This window comes from Ursus americanus, chromosome 26 (genome assembly GCF_024610735.1).
Source record: "Ursus americanus isolate L20-20 chromosome 26, mUrsAme1.1.p, whole genome shotgun sequence".
Classification (NCBI taxonomy): Eukaryota; Metazoa; Chordata; class Mammalia; order Carnivora; family Ursidae; genus Ursus; species Ursus americanus.
In genome coordinates, this window is record NC_142152.1 from 22,015,853 (window position 1) to 22,032,495 (window position 16,643).

The 16,643-nt window shown below is 39.9% G+C and overlaps 1 protein-coding gene across 1 annotated transcript; it reads right to left on the reverse strand.

The window, feature by feature from the left end:
* Positions 1 to 974: 974 nt before the first annotated feature.
* NOXRED1 (NADP dependent oxidoreductase domain containing 1) lies at positions 975 to 15,807 on the reverse strand. The gene is made up of 6 exons (XM_045807736.2): positions 15,538 to 15,807; positions 13,697 to 13,893; positions 10,528 to 10,708; positions 9,781 to 9,932; positions 8,719 to 8,941; positions 975 to 1,152 (listed from the first exon to the last, which is right to left on the reverse strand). The coding sequence occupies exons 1-6, from the start codon at positions 15,690 to 15,692 to the stop codon at positions 975 to 977; spliced, it is 1,086 nt and encodes a 361-aa protein (XP_045663692.1). The 5' UTR covers positions 15,693 to 15,807.
* Between the last annotated feature and the right edge of the window lie 836 nt (positions 15,808 to 16,643).

Genomic DNA, 16,643 nt, shown 5'->3' on the forward strand with positions numbered 1-16,643 from the left:
CATGTATAGTGAATGATTTTGTTCAAAAGCACTTTCACATTTAGCAAGCAGTGGTTCTGTTCAATGGCACAGCATAGTTCTCCTCCTCAGCCTGATGGTCACTTCACTTCTACTGTTTTCTACTCAATATCACTGACATAAAGTATTTGCAGAACATTAAGGAAATAACTTTGCAGTGTAGGAATAAGATCTATATTTTGCAAAATTATTTTTAGCCATTTAATATAAATGCCAGCTATTTATAAAAATGGTTTTATGGTTTAAAATGGTTTAAATGAGTCAGTGAGGGGCAGCTAGGGTACCATCAGGAAGAATTTCTATGTAAATCGCCTAAAGAGATCTCAGAAGAAAGGGTCCTAACTCTCCAAGTGTCCAATAATTTAAGATGAGCTATTTTTTTCTTTGTCAATAAATACTTTCTTACCTATTTAAAATAAAAATAAAGTGGTTTAAATGGGAGCAGCTTTAAACAAGATAGTTCCAGGACAGTCCTATATAGCTGAAATAAGCATGAAATGAGTCATAATTCAATTAAGATTGTTTACCACATTTTACTTCTTTATCCAAAATGGTAGGAAAATCAAGCTGTATCATTTGTCAGCTACACACTGCTATAGGAAAACAAGCTGCAGTCTGTACAGTCTAATAATGACATAACTTCTTGAATTTAGCTTTTAGAAGAAAGATATTTTATATTAACATGGCTTTCCTGGGGAAGCAGCTTTCTTAAGTGTGTCAGGTTATACAGTTTCATTTGGTTGCTTCCAAAAGCCAGATATACCCAAATATACTGATGTAAAAAACCTCTTGTTTTATTCTATATGTTAAAGAACAATTAGTATGCTTTTCTAATTCCTTAATGGACAAACATGTGGCAAACACAAGGCACTCACATGACTTCCAATGTCAATTGTGATAATCAGGGTACAAGCATTGTGGAGGGAAAAAAATCCTGATTCCTGAGATCTCTTCTCTTATTGAGAGGCAGAGCCTGTGGAAACCCCTGGCTGCTGTTCTTTGGGTAGGGAGATACCAAATGAATCACAGTATCGATAGGTAAGGTGGTCCTGGAGAGCAGTACTGGCTGAGAGATGCTGACTAAAGGGAGTTTCCTTGAGTTGCACAGCAGTCAGATCAAACCAGGGGAAAGGCCTGGGGTGGAAAAAAAAAATACTGTTAGTTTTTCATGTCTGTTTAATACATCTGATTTGGCTGTTAAACATTTCTTTTAAAGAAAGTTTCCCAACACTTGGAAATAAGGTTCTGTATTTTCTATATCAAGCTAATTAAAGTTCATAAACATTCAGCTACAACTATTCACTATGTGGATTTAATTGTACTTATGATGCATTTTGCATATATGTACATTTTTCTAAGTGCATCTGGGAGGGAATTCATAATTAAAGAATGATTATAATAATGACATTGATATCCTTTTCAGTATATTTTCCTTGAATTTAGAAATAGAATACATAAGGGGCGCCTGGATGGCTCAGTGGGTTAAGCATTGGACTCTTGATTTTGGCTCAGATCATGATCTCAGGGTCATGAGATCAAGCCCCACGTCAGGCATTGTGTTGAGTATGGAGCCTGATTAAGATTCTCTCTCTCTCTCCCTCTGCCCTTCCCCCCTGCTTATGTGCTCACTCTCTCTCTCTCAAAAGGAAGGAAGGAAGGAAGGAAGGAAGGAGGAGGGAGGGAGGGAGGGAGGGAGGGAGGAAGGAAGGAAGGAAGGAAGGATACATAAGAGGATCATGGACATTAGGAATAGAAAAGATCTGGAGTGCCTGAGTGGTGCAGTCAGTTAAGTGTCTAACTTTTCATTTCTGCTCAGGTTGTGATCTCAGAGTCATGAGATTGAGCCCTACATCAGGCTCCACACCCAGTGCGGAGTCTGCTTGTTCTCTCCCTCTCCTCTGCCCCTCCCCCAGTGCACACCCTCTCTCTCTCAAATAAATAAATAATTTTTTTTAAAAATAGAAAAAAAATCTCATTTCTTATAAGATATCCTCTTCAATTGTATAGGGAAAGAAGTAGAAGTTAATATGCAAATAAAAGCAGAGCAACGTTAAGTATTACTCAAGTTAAGTCAATTCAAGTTAAAAAGTATTAAGACATAGGGTTGTTACAGTGTTAAAAAGATCAGAGTAAAAGCAAGGATATCTGCTCTCACCCTCCTTATTTAACAGAGTACTAGAAGTTGTAGACAATGTAATAAGGCAAGAAAAGGGCAAAAAAGCATACAGATTGCAAAGACAAAATGAATCTGTCCCTACTTATAGATGACATGATTATTTATGTAGAAAATCCCAAAGAATCCACAAAAAGAATTCCCAGAACTAATAAATGAGTTCAGCAAAGTCACAGGAAACAAGCAATACAAAAACCAATTCTATTTATAGATATATTAGCAATGAACTCTTGGGCACTAAAATTAAAAATGCAATTCCATTCACACACACACAAAAGGAAACCTTGGATGTAAATCTAACAAAACATGTATAAGACTTGCATACTGGGGCACCTGGGTGGCACGGTTGGTTAAGTGGCCAATTCTTGGTTTGGCTCAGGTCATGATCTCGGGGTCATGAGATTGAGCCTGGTGTCCAGCTCTGTGCTCAGGACAGAGTCTGCTTGAGATTCTCTCTTCCTCCCCGTTGTCCCTCCCGCTCATGCTCGTGCTTTCTCTCTCAAATAAATAAATAAACCTTTACAAAAAAAAAAAAAAAAAGACTTGCATACTAAAAACTACAAAATGCTGACGAAATAAAGAAGAGCTAAATAAAAGGAGAGACATACTGTGTTCATGGATGGGAAAACTCAACATAATAAATATGTCAATTCTCCACAAATTGATCTACAGATGTAATGGTAAAATAAAAATTAATGACAACACCAAATGCTGGTGAGGATGCAGTGAAACTGGAACATACATTGCTAGCGATAATGTAAAACAATACAACCACTCTGAAAAACAGTTTGGCAGTGTCTTAAAAACAAACAAACAAAAAACAAAACAAAACAAAAAGCATACAACTACCAACTGACCTAGGAATTGTAATCATGAGCATTTGTTCCAGATAAATGAAAATTCATGTTCACAAAAAACCTGTACATGAATGTTCATAGCAACTTTATTCATAATAGCCAAAAACTGAAAGAAAAAACAAAAACAAAACAGCTAAACTGGACACCACTCAGGAGTCCTTCCACAGATGAATGAGTAAAGTACGGTACATCCATGCTACAAATACTACTCAGCAATAAGAAGGAATAAACTATTAATATACCCAGCAACTTGGATGAATCTCCAGAGAATTATGCTGAATGAAAAAGGCCAATCCCAAAAGGTTACATACTCTCTGATTCCATTTATGTAACATTCTGGAAATGACAAAATACAGAAATGGAAAACAGATTAACAATTGCCAAGTTGAGGAGGAGATGGCCAATATGAAGGATCACTCAGTGATATAGACCTGTTCTAGATCTTGACTATATCAGTAGCATTATCCTGGTTGTAGTATTCTATTATAGTTTTATCATATCCATGTAGAGATATTTGTACTAAAATTTGTACCATTGGGGGAAAGTAGATAAATGGGTACATGGAATTTGTTTGTATTATTTTTCATGTGAATGATTTTTTGCATGTGAATGAGCTACCCAGGCACCCCAATAAATAAGTATTTTTTAAAAAGTTGTTTTTTTAAAAGAGTGGGGATGGGGCACTTGGGTGGCTCTGTCAGATAAGCATCTGCCTTCGGCTCAGGTCATGATCCCGGGGTCCTGGGATTGAACCACACGTTGGGCTCTCCACTTAGCTGGGAGTCTGCTTCTCCCTCTCCTTTTCCCTCTGTGATCCTTCTTGCTTTTGCTCTCTCTCAAATATTTTTTTAAATAAAAAATTTAAAAAGAGTGGGGATGGAATTAAAAAGTACAATTCAGGGGCACCTGGGTGGCTCAGTTGGTTAAGTGTCTGCCTTTGGCTCAGGTCATGATCCCAGGGTCCTGTGATTGAGTCCCACATCGGGCTCTCTGCTCAGTGGGGAGTCTGCTTCTCCCTCTGCCCCGCCCCCCGCTCATGCTCTCTCACAAAAATAAATGGATACAATCTTTAAAAAAATTAAGTCTTTAAAAAACGTTAAACAAGTGTTGAAAAAAAAGTACAATTCACCAAGAAGCCATTAATGTTATGAACTTTTATTCATCAGATGATATGGCTTCAAACTTTACAAAGATTATCAGAAATATGAAGAGCATGTGAGAAACTACAGAGTGGAATACTAATTAGAAATACTAATTAGAAATACTAATATGTCATGTCTAACAAATCATCTGATGAAAATATAGAACAGCACTTTTTCAACTTTAATGTGGTTATCACTTGGGATTTTGTAAAAATGCAGATTCTGATTCCATATAACTAGGGTGGGGCCCCAGATTCTCTGTTTCTAAACAAATTTCCAGATGATGGCGTGGATCCCAGCTCGTCTGAGTAACAAGGATATAGTGGATTTGAATAACACAGGAACTTTGTGCCCAACAAGGTCATCGTTATTTTAAAGACCAATAGCACATAGCCAAAGAGGCTAGATGAGCCTTCTTAGCTCTTACTATTTTTATAATAATAATGTGATTGAAATTAAATGAGACATAAATATTCAATTCAAGAAGCTAAGAAAAAAAGCCACAAAATAACGCGAAAGAAAAGAGGAAGGAACTAATTATTAAAGATAAAAGTAGAAATACTTGAATTAAAAAGTTGACCAGTAGAATTAATAAATAAAACTATAAACTGATTATTTTAAAAGATCAATAAAATAGACAAGCTGTTAGCAAATTTAACCAAGAAAAATTTTAAAACACATATACAATCTTAGAAATGCAAAATAAGATATAATCTAATGAGATTTTAAAAATACAAGTACAATTATAGGCCATCAAATTTGAAATCCAGATAAAAATGAAATATTTTTGCTAGAAAAATACCAATTACCAAAGTTGACTCAGGAAGTAGTAAACCTGAACAGATCATAAATTGGAAAAACTGAAAAGACTGTCGAATTGCAACTTTCCCTGCCAGATATTTGGACCGGAGAGATCTGCAGTAAAGTTCTGTCAAATCTTCAAGAAACCTCTAAATTCCTCTGTTCTGTTCCAGAAAATAAAGGCTTCCTAATTCTATGAGGTTAACACAGTGTTGATACCAAATTTGAAAACTACAGACCAATTTTATTTTTCAGTATGATGAAAATGTCTTAAACAAAATACAAGCAAAACAGATCTGGAAGCGTGTTATTAAGTAGAGTTTAAGAATGCAATGAAAGCTTAATATTAGGAAATCTATTTATGTTGTTTACAACATTAATTAAAGGAAGGGAGAGATAGGAAACCCAGTCTACACATACATTTTGGTCAATGTGACTTTTCTTTTTTAAAGATTTTATTTATTTATTTGAGAGAGAGAGAGCATGTGTGCACAAGCAGAGGGGTGGGGGGGGGGGGAGAGGCAGAGGGAGAAGCAGACTCCCTGCTAAGCAGGAAGCCCAATGTGGGACTAGATCCAAGGACCCCGAGACCATGATGACCTGAGCCAAAGGCAGCTGCTTAACCAACTGAGCCAACCAGGCGCCTGGTTAATGTAACTTTTAAGTCTTTTTTTTTTTTTAATCTGTAAGTTCCCCTTCCTCTTTTTTTTTTCCTCTTGCAGTTTATTTGTTGAAGAAATTGGGTTGTTTATCCTCTAAAGTTTCCCATATTCTGGATTTTGCTGATTATATCTCATGGTCATTTAACACTTTACTGTCTCTTGAATTTGTATCTATAGACTTGATCAAATTCAGGTTTGACTTTTTTTGATAAGAATATCTCATCTGTGTCTATTTTTTTTTTCATTTGTGTCTATTTTTATCCAGAAACACATTGTCTCTCCTTCTGCAGTGTTAAGGCTGATTAACAGATTCAGTCTGATCTATTCATTATGAAGTTCCCCCGTCAACTTTTCACCTAATGTTGCCTAGATTCATTATTTCATTAAAGGTTGCAAAAAGATGATATTCCATCACTCCTTCTTCATTTTCAACTTGATAAGTAGTGCCAGAAGCCAAGAGCAAACGTCCCACTCAGTGACTTAACATTAAAAACAGCCTATTTTTCAAGTTCATTTGTCAAAGCATATGTTAATAGTAGTTACCTCTGGAAAATGGGATTTGAGGGAGGTACTTTCACTTTCTGTTTGGTACATTTTAGTTGATACCCTATTTACCACAAACATTTGTTATTTTTCTAATTTTTCAGGTCATTTTTTAAAAATTCACATGAAGGGGGCGGCTGGGTGATTCAGTTGGTTAAGTGTCTGATTTTGGCTCAGGTCATGATCTTCAGGTCCTGGGATCCAGCCCCAAGTCAGGTTCCATGCTCAGTGGGGAGTCTGCTTGTCCCTCTCCCTCTCCTTCTGCCCTTCCCCCCCTGCTTTGTTTCTCTCTCACATAAATAAATAAAATATTTTTTAAAAATGCACACAGAGGGGGCGCCTGGGTGGCACAGCGGTTAAGCGTCTGCCTTCGGCTCAGGGCGTGATCCCGGCGTCATGGGATCGAGCCCCACATCAGGCTCCTCCGCTATGAGCCTGCTTCTTCCTCTCCCTCCCCCTGCTTGTGTTCCCTCTCTCGCTGGCTGTCTCTTTCTCTGTCGAATAAATAAATAAAATCTTTAAAAAAAAAATGCACACAGAGAATAAATGTGTAAGAAGGATTAAGATTTTGGAAAATAATGTTAAAGAGGACTTGGCCTACCAGATACCAAAATATAGATACACATTATAGTAATTAATCATAACATGGGAATAGAAAAATAGGTCCACAGTTCAGAATAGAGTCTAAAAATATACCCACAAATATCTTGCAGTTTAGCCAATGATGAAAATCTTATTTCAAACTGGTAGGAAAAGAAACAACTATTCTATAAATAATGTTAGGACAATTGGCTTTCCAAAATGAATAGAAGATATTAAAAATCCCAAACTGATCCAAGATTTAAATATTTAAAAAATAAATTACTAGAAGAAAAGATAGAATATCTTAGGATGAAGAGGTTCTTAATAAGTATGACTTGAAACCCTAAAGTCATAAAGAAGTAATTTGACAATTTTGACTACAAAAATTAGAATCCTTGAACAGCAAAAGTTACCAAAAAGTAAGAAAAATATGAAAATTATTTCCAAAATACATAACATATTCCTACTAAAAACCTTTTATAAAACAATAAATAAAAGCAAACAATCCAAAAGAAAAATAGACAAACAATATAAAATGAGAATGAGAGAGAACACAAGAGCAACAAGTTGGAAGCTGGAAAAAATATGGACAAATGATAACACTGAGCTGAATCTGAAGTCCACAATAGGGAAAACCAAGACACAGTCCATTTACATCATAGAACCCACAAAAGACTCAGGAAGTACATCAGGAAGTGGAACTGAGATGGGACTAAAAATAGGATGATGGGTTGAAAATCTTAAAAGGGAGAGAGACCCTCACAGCACCCTACCAACTGTATAGTCAGAAGACTGTCCCTCCTCCTCCCCAACAGAAGATGTATTCTCTGGAAGGGTTAAATAGAGGGTCTCTGGACAGGGAGACAATAGGTACTGTTGAAGGAAAGAATTTGTTGAATAGAGGAGGGAAAAGTAAAAAAAAGAAGAAAAAATCTAGTGATAAGACCACCCCTCCTCTTACACAGCTTTCTTTCCCCAAGTTGGGTACCAAAGACTTAAAGATACCAATATTCAAGGTTTTCCAAGGAAACAGCTGATCAAATCACTCTGTAATAAAGACCACAGTAGCACAGAGTTTCCAAAAGGGGGTCAGCTCAGGGGTAGAACATTTGACTGCAGAGTTTCCAAGCAACTTTCTAGTACTGGGATCTTAAATATAAGCAGACAAAGTTCTCCATATACTGAATAAAGCTGCTCAAATGAGTGATAGAGATCAAAACAAATGATCAGAAAACAACCTGAAAGAAACAGACTCCTCACAGAAGAAAAAAATTCTTTCATTTACAATCTTAAAGGGATAAGAGATGGTATTGCATAGTGAAATGACAACAGTATGCTACATAGAAAAGGAGTATTTGGAGACTTTTTAAAAAATCTTTGAAAATATTCAAAATAGGGGCCTCTCGGTGGCTCTGTCAGTTAAATGCCGAAGCGTCTGCCTTCATCTCAAGTCATGATCTCAGGGTCCTGGGGTCGAGCCCTGCACTGGGCTCTCTACTCAGCAGCAGGTCAGCTTCTCCCTCTTCCTCTGTGACTTCTCTCACTTTTGCTCTCAAATAAATAAATAAATAAAATCTTAAAAAAAAAAAAAAAAGAAAATATCCAAAATAGGGGCCCCTGGGTGGCTCAGTCAGTTGGCTGTCTGACTCTTGGTTTCAGCTTGGATCGTAGTCTTGGGGTTGTGGGATTGAGCCCTGTGTTGGGCTCCCTGCTCAGCGGGGAGTCTGCTTCTCCCTCTCCCTCTGCCCCTCCCCCCTGCTCATGCGCGTGCACTCTCTCTCCTTTCCTCTCTCTCTTTCTCCCTCAAATAAATATTTTTTTAAAAACCCCAAGAATGTATTATTTTAAAGACTACATGAAAGGCAAAAAAGAGAAAAAAAAGCACCTGCTAAGAAAACAGTGTGGGAGAAATTAGAATAGCCAGCTGTCTGATGCCTTACCTTCGCTGAGATAGGTTCTTGCTATAGACTTGGCTGACAATATCATGTAACTGAAATATGGGGCAAGATGCTCCATCTTTCTCACAGGCTTCAACGTGCACAGAGAGTAACAGTTCATTCAGAAGCTGTAGCACTTGTAAGTGAGGCATGTCCCTTGCGGTGCAGATGTTTAGGACCACGTACAACACTCCTTCCAACCACTTGATATTGAGGATTATTCCCCCTACACATTAATGGGGAGGGAAATACCAGTTAGCACCACCGAAAGGGTTTGCCTAGAATGTAGGACAAGATAGGTCGGTCATATGCACCTGAAGATAAGCAAACACTCCTCTTTGTAAGCCAAGAGCCCTAATTGTGCCCTTTATAACAAATTGTGTGTCAACCCTACCATAGGAGGACAGGTATGACTAATGTAGACATTGCTAATGGCAAAAGCATCCTAGAAATCTCTAGAATGATCCTTCCAATGAGGAGAAGAGACTTGGGAAAAATACAAGACTAGAGCAGGGAAAAGCTGCTGAGTGCCAGACATCACATTCTCCTGTTTCAATAGGCTCTTCATGTGTGGCTGTTTCTGGTTCAGCCTTAACAGGTCTGAAGGCTCAGACTTCTGCTTTCCCAAAAGAAGGCTGGCTTTTTGCCACCAAAACTGTTCCCATTCAAAACCTAAATAGCTGGGGGTGCCTGGGTGGCTCAGTTGGGTGAGCATCTGCCTTTGGCTCAGGTCATGATCCTGGGGTTCTGGGATCAAGCCTCTTGCTGGGCTCCCTGCTCGGTGGGGAGCCTGCTTCTCCCTCTGCTTCTCCCTCTGCTTCTCCCCCCGCTTATGCTCTCTCTCTTACTCTCTCTGTCAAATAAATAAATAAAATCTTTAAAAAAACGAAACAAAGCAAAACAAAAAACTAAAGAGCTCAGAAAGTGTCCAGCCTGTATCCCCCTACACACACACCCAAGACACACACACACACACACACACACACACACAGGGATTATAAAATAGCACCAGGCCAAGAGGAAAGTAACTTTCAAAAGAGTGCCCAAAACGAAGCAAGCCATTACCAGCAGGACTGTAGGGGCAGGTAGCCTGAAGAATCACAGGATCTCGGAGAGCAGCCGTGATGTCCTTATGGGCCCCCCAGATGTTGACAAAATCTTCAACACAATGATACTGAGGCCGCAAGATATTGGTGTGGTTCAGTAGGAGTTTCAACCTAAAAGGAAAGCCCCCAAGACAGGAGGTGCAGAGCCAGGACTCCCATAAGCCATTCCATAATCTGCGTTGGATCGCATCCAACCCCAACCACTTCCTGCCCCGCACAGCACCGCTCAGAGGCAGCACTGAGGGCACTCCTTATCAGTTGGATCCTTCAGCAGTCTACCTGACATTTAGTGAATGTTGTCTCGTGCCAGGCACTAGGCTAGACAGCAGGGGTGCAAAAATAATATTTGACACATGCTGTCTATCACTTTTCATGTTGTGGACTGCTGGTTTCCCCTCCCACTGATGCACAAGGGGAACACACCAGTTAGCTTCCAGCGGTGGGAAGCAATGCTCCATTGCAGTTCTAAACATTTGCGCATCAAAGAAAACAGTCCACCCACAAGGGCTGTTTATGGAGAAGTGGGGAAGACACAATTAGAAACGCTGGCTGGGTGTTGCAGGTGAAGCTGCTTCCACCTTATTACTGGGAATGATCAACTCCAAGGCGGGGTGTGTGTGTGTGTGTGTGTGTGTGTGTGTGTAAGGAGCCAGATATGAGGGGACGGAGCAGTTCTGCCAGCTCCAGGTTCACCCTAACAGGATACCTGGCTATTGGGACGGCAGCTACGAAGCTGTACACGATGCAGCCTTTTTCAAGGCGGGTTTGAATTTCTAGGCAGATGTTAGGCAGCTGAGATGGCAGGCAGCAGAGGAATATCACATTGGCCCAGTCCACCAAATAAGGGTTGTGGTAAAAACACTGGATTCCCAGTTTCTGGAACTCATCTGGGGGGCGGGGATAAAGGAAGAAAGAAAGATTAGAATACAAAGGAGTTTGACCTAAACCTCAGCTGTGGGGAGAAGATCACTATGACTTTTTCTCAAGTCCTGTCTCCACATAAATCAAAGAGACCCCCTCCTCACATCTTCTAAGAGACACGGGCCGTGCCCTAACCCCATTATCAAAGCAGCCAGTGTCACTGCAGCCGGGCTTGAGATTATAATTCATCCTTATCCTATTTTTACACTAAACGCTAGAATTTTTTAGGTAGGTTTGTCTGGTTTTTAGGAAGAAAAAAATCTGGAAGAAGCCTTCTTGCTCTAATTTACTGACGGTTTATCACGTGCCAGGTAGTGTGCAAAGTACTTTATGTACATTATCCAAGTCAATCCTCACAAGGACCTTCTGAGATTAGTATTATTCCTATAATATAGATGAGGAAACTGAGGTTTTGAGAAATCATGGGGCTTGAGCTGATGGGAAAGGCTAAGAGGGTGGAAGAATATAGGGCAAAGGCTGGGAGGAGTTTGGAAAGATATACTTACAGTTTCAGTAAAGTATATGCAACTTACTGTGAATAAGATAGTTTTAAAAGTTGAGAGAAATGTGATGACTCATGTATATGCATTCAGTCCCTGGCAGTTAATCATTTGTACTTATTCGATAGGAATATCAAAAGTAAAAGTGTAAACTCACATAAGGTAGTGTGTTTTAAGGGTTATTGGAAAACAGAATGTTACAGACATTGGAGAAGTGAGTTCTTATTTTAACCACCAAGAGTACATGATACATTTGATGCTGATGTTATCTGGGCCCTCGTAAACCTGGAAGATGAACAGGACAAAGAGGAAGTTTAGAAAACATTCTCATCCATTCTTCTTTCAAAGGTTGTTCTCAAAAGTGTATAGAATCTGATGCTGAGGGGTGCTGGGTGGCTCAGTCGGTTAAACATCTGCCTTTGGCTTAGATCATGATCCTTAGGGTGGTCCCTGCTGGGTGGGCAATCTGCTTCTCCCTCTCCCTCCCCCACCCCAGCTCATGCACTCTTCTGTCAAATAAACAAATAAAATCTTAAAAAAAAAAGAAAAAGAAAAACGAAATTGATGCTAAGCATTTTGAATTCTTTCTTCCGTACACAACATGCAGGGATGTTCTAAAACTGTAATTTTATTATTAATAAATATAGTGCTTTCCAACGAATATATGCACCTTATTGAAACATATATACTAGTCCTATAAAATTTGAGAAATTTGTCTTACATGGTAAGATTTTTTTTAAGTTTAATATAGAAAGAATGTTTGCAAATTAATAAGAAAAATTTAGGCATTCCAACAGAAAAACTGGACAAAAAGAACTCAAAAAAATGAAATAGTAATAAAGCTATAAAACATATTCAGTTCTTCTAGTGATCAATGAAGAATATATTAAAATAAGAAAAATTTAAAAAGCCTATTAAAACGGTGATTAAGGGGCACCTGGGTAGCTCAGTTGGTTGAGAGTCAGACTAGGTAACCTTAAAATCATGATTTTGAAGAATGTTAAATAATAGAATATGCTCACGATACTCAGTGAAAAATACAGACTACAGACAACTTTGTCACAGTACCAATTATTGATCAAATTTGATATAATCAGAAAAATACAGGAAGGAAATGATAACCCTGGTAAGATATCACAGATAGTTATTATTTACTTCCTTATAGAGGTAATTTTCTATAATATGCATACTATTATTTTACATTTTTATTATTAGAGTATAATTTATATACAGGGCAATGCATAGATCTGAAGTATCTAGTCTGATCATTTTTGACAAATGCATACACCCATGTAACTCATACCTCTCTCAAGATATAAAACGCTTTCATCTCCTTAGAAAGTTCCCTTCCCACCCCCCAGTCAGTCACCACCGTTCTGATTTCTATCACCATAGACTAGGAAGTGGAATCATTATAAAACATTTTTTTAACTTTGTAATTGTTATTTATTTTTTAAAAGATTTCAATAAGTTAATTAGAGAGCATGAGCAGGGGAGGCGCAGAGGGAAAGGGAGAGAGAGAATCTCAAGTAGACTCAATGCCCAGTGCAGAGCCTGACACGAGGCTCCATCCCACAACCCCAAGATCATGACCTGAGCCAAAACCAAGACTTGGATGCTCAACTGACTGAGTCACCCAGGCGCCCCACTAATTGCTATTTTTAAAAACACAAGGTCAAATATTTGGAACTCGTTAATACTCACCAGACTCTAACTGGTCCAGTTAGAAGATTTGAACTCTCTTTGGAAAGCTTCTCTGTATCAAAGACCCAGAAAGCTATCTTACCGCCAAGGGCACAGGGAGGAGAGATGAATAGCAAACATTTACATGGAGAAGAAAGTTTTCCTTTTTCCTTTTTCTCTTTTTTTAGTAAAAAGATAAAGTTTTATTTGATCTGAAGAGAAACAGGAGCATAAGAAAGTTGTTCTAAGGAACGTTAAATACCATATTTCTGTGGGCGCCTGACTGGTTCAGTCGGTGGAGCTTGCAACTCTGGATCTCAGGGTTGTGGGTTTGAGCCTCACATTGGGTGCAGAGATTACTTAAAAAGTAAAATCTTTTTAAAAAACCACACACTTGGGGCGCCTGGATGGCTCAGTCGGTTGAGTGTCTGACTCTTGATTCTGGCTCAGGTCATGATCTCAGGATTATGAGACTGAGCCCTGCTTCAGGCTCCATGCTCGGTAGGAAGTCTGCTTGAGATTCTCTCTCTACCGCCTCGCCCTCTGCCCCTCCCCCCACTCGCACACACATGATCTCTCTAATAAATAAATAAATAAATAAATCTTTAAACACACACACACACACACACACACACACACACACCTTTCTTTTTTCAGGGCTAGCAAGCAGACAACTCAGAATGCTGCGTGCAGGGATTCCTTTTTCAAGGGACCCTTTCAAAACGGCCTCATCAATACCCGAGTCCCTCTCTGCCACACACTGCTCCTCACCCAGGGCCTCTGGCCTCCGAGTGGATATCCTCAGGTTCTCAGCAGGGATGGGGACAAGCTGAAGCAGTACACGAGCCAGCTGCTTCCCAAGGTGGCCACCTCCAATGATGCCCACCTTTAACTCATCATCATCACGAATGCCAGTAAGCAATCCAGTCAAGAGACAGCTGGAAGTTTGCTTCTCATGGAATGATTCCCTGGAGAATGAACACACAGACACATAAGTAAATACACGTACACCCTGGAGCTCTTAACTGTCACCCTCCGATGTTCTCTGCTTTAACTTCCTCATGTGGCAGCCTGGTGGCACCTTCAGTAGTCCAGAGATAAGGCATTCCAAATAGGTGCTACTTATCCAGCATTACTGGGGAAAGAAATGTTCCCCCTGAGTGAATTTTCCACAAAGTAAAGCACACCCCTTCAGGGACCAAAACTTGTTTAAAACATTTTTAAGTGAACATACTTTGCTGTTGTTACATGTACCATGCATTTCCCTGCCTTCATAAACACAAGGTCTGAATATTTAACTGTTTGACTCAGAACGATCCTTGTGAACAGCCAACTGTTTCTGCAGCATCCTGGAATAGAATATGCTCCTTCATTGCTTCCTGAGCAGACAGCTGTCAGTTTTCATTGCCATGAGAAGCATAGCCCCCTCCTACCATACACCTACTCTTTCTGGTTTACTATTTTAGTTTTGCATACATCTGGGTAACCAGGTAACAGCTTTTTTCAAGCATATGATTTTTTATATAAAAGTAAGTGGTATATAGGGGAAAACAAAGCTGAGAAATTGAGGATCAAAGGTTTGAGGTCACTCTTTCCAGAGGCTCACTTACTGTTGGTTCTGGATATGTTTCCTTGGCCTAAGGTGAACAAAGTCTGATGTCTGAATATATAAGGCATTGTTTACTGTTGTTATATGACAATCTTCTATTTGTTCTCTATTTCTATTAAAATTAGTCTTAAGCTCTGGAGTTTCCATATAAACATCACAAGCCACTTTCTATTTAAGGCATTCTATTTAAGCGTATTCTCTGTGCCAAATATAAAATGCTTCCCAGAAAATTCACATTTTGGTCTCTCACCACTCATCTGGGATGCAACCAGAAGGTTTATGTATTCGTATCAGTCAACCAATCAGCAGACTCATTAAGCAGCCTGCCTCTTTGTGTATCTGCTATTATCTGTAACATGTTCAATTCAGATCTGGTCCCACCATCCAGGAGTTGATCTAATTTCAGAAAAAAGTAGTCGGGGGGGGGGGGCGCTACCAATGTTCCAGGAGTAGCTTATAGAATTCAGGAGTCTGGGCTTAGGTATACTTTCTGTTTAAATGTCCGAAGCCATGTTGTACAAAGACACCAGAGGTCAGGACTAGACTGAGCTTCTTTGCAAATCAGTATCCCTGGGTTTCATGAAAATCCCTTGACCAAAAGGACCCCCAAAGTTTCAGGTGGCTTTCCTGTTAGGGAGAATTCCACTATTAGCTTAGCCCTGAAAGGAAGAACCAACCTCATTTTCGGCCAACAGCCACAGGATAGCTAGTCATTGGTAGCTGTGGTCCCAGTAAGTGAGTGAATGGGTGAATGAATGATCATTTAATCAATCCACCCACCAAAAGGAAACCACCACAAGCTATGCTTTGGTATGTAACCACAGCCGAGACTCTGGTATGCATTTCCCAGTGTCTTCGGACCAGGAGTGATTGACTATGGGTTGGAAAAGTTAGGAAGACACTCCCCCTGCCAAAGGTATCCTCCAATATAGAAAGTTAAGTCATTTGGATTCTCCACAGGGATATTCTTCTCCATCTGCCTGACCTTAGAGACCTAGCTTACCTCAAATTACAGAGTAGCTTGCAGAAGAAGGTTGCATGGGCACAGGCCTTGATCATCAGCCCTCGAGAACGGCCCTGCAAATACAGCCAGCTGCGATCTTCCTCTTGAATCCCATACTCAAACTGCAGGGACTCAAGGTCCCCCAGCATGTCCATTTCCAAACCACCATCTCCTGCAGTGACAGATAGCAGTTTGGCTCCCTGTCTTGGAAGACGAGGGAGTCTATGCAGGAGGGTGTGTGCCCAAGTCACAGGCTCTCGTGATGGTGGGCTTCAGCACCTCTCTCCTCCCACATTCTGTACTTGCAGTGCGAGTCCTGGAGGATTCACAAAAAACCTGAACAAAAATCCAAAGTAATGTTCCTCCACGTAGGCTACATGCACTCTTTTCGACAGATGCATTTACATTAGCCGTGGGTTTTGCAGATGCTCGTGGGCCAGGACCTTCTCCCTTCCATTCCCTCCTAGGCTCTAGAAATAGAACTGGCCATGTACACCACACTTCAGGGGAATTTTTTTCACTAAACTCTGTGTTCCCCAAAGGATAGGAAAGAGCCCAAACTAAATAACATGGTCTCCTGCCTAGGGCAAGGACATCTGGATTTTAGAAAATGAAGCCAGAGATATATAAGCCCATTTACATATATCTTTCACCAACCAAAGTGAGGAGAAGGTGGCACCACTCCTCAGTATTTCTGGTCCTGGAGAGTAAGAACTATATTTCCAGGGAGAATTACCCAAGAAAGTTGTCATTATGACTCCTTAGCTACCAGATTGCTTCAGTCTCTGTGCCTTAAAGGGGCCAGCCCCACACAGAGGTTTTCACACCTGCCTTGTGAGGACAGGAATTCTTTCCACTAGTTTTTTTTTTTTTTTTTCCCAAGGATTTATCCATTTATTTGACGGGGTAGGATCAGAGGGAGAGGGGGAGAGTCTCAAGCAGACTCCCTGCTGAGTGCAGGATCTCACGACCCTGAGATCATGACCTGAGCTGAAATCAAGAGTTGGACACTCAACTGACTGAGCCACTCAGGTACCTCTTTCCACTAATTCTAGGAGCACTAGAAACAGGGAAGTATGGGATCCTCCTTTTCCTAACAGAAGGTT

Bases quoted from the DNA above. Each gene is read 5' to 3' on its own strand.
- NOXRED1 (XM_045807736.2), bottom strand. From the start codon at position 15,692: ATGGACATGCTGGGGGACCTTGAGTCCCTGCAGTTTGAGTATGGGATT. The intron at 10,709-13,696 runs GTGAGGAGCAGT...CCCGCCCCCCAG, and splicing joins TCGGAGGCCAGAGGCCCTGG to ATGAGTTCCAGAAACTGGGA. The intron at 9,933-10,527 runs GTATCCTGTTAG...CTTTCCTTTTAG, and splicing joins GCTGCCGTCCCAATAGCCAG to GTTGAAACTCCTACTGAACC.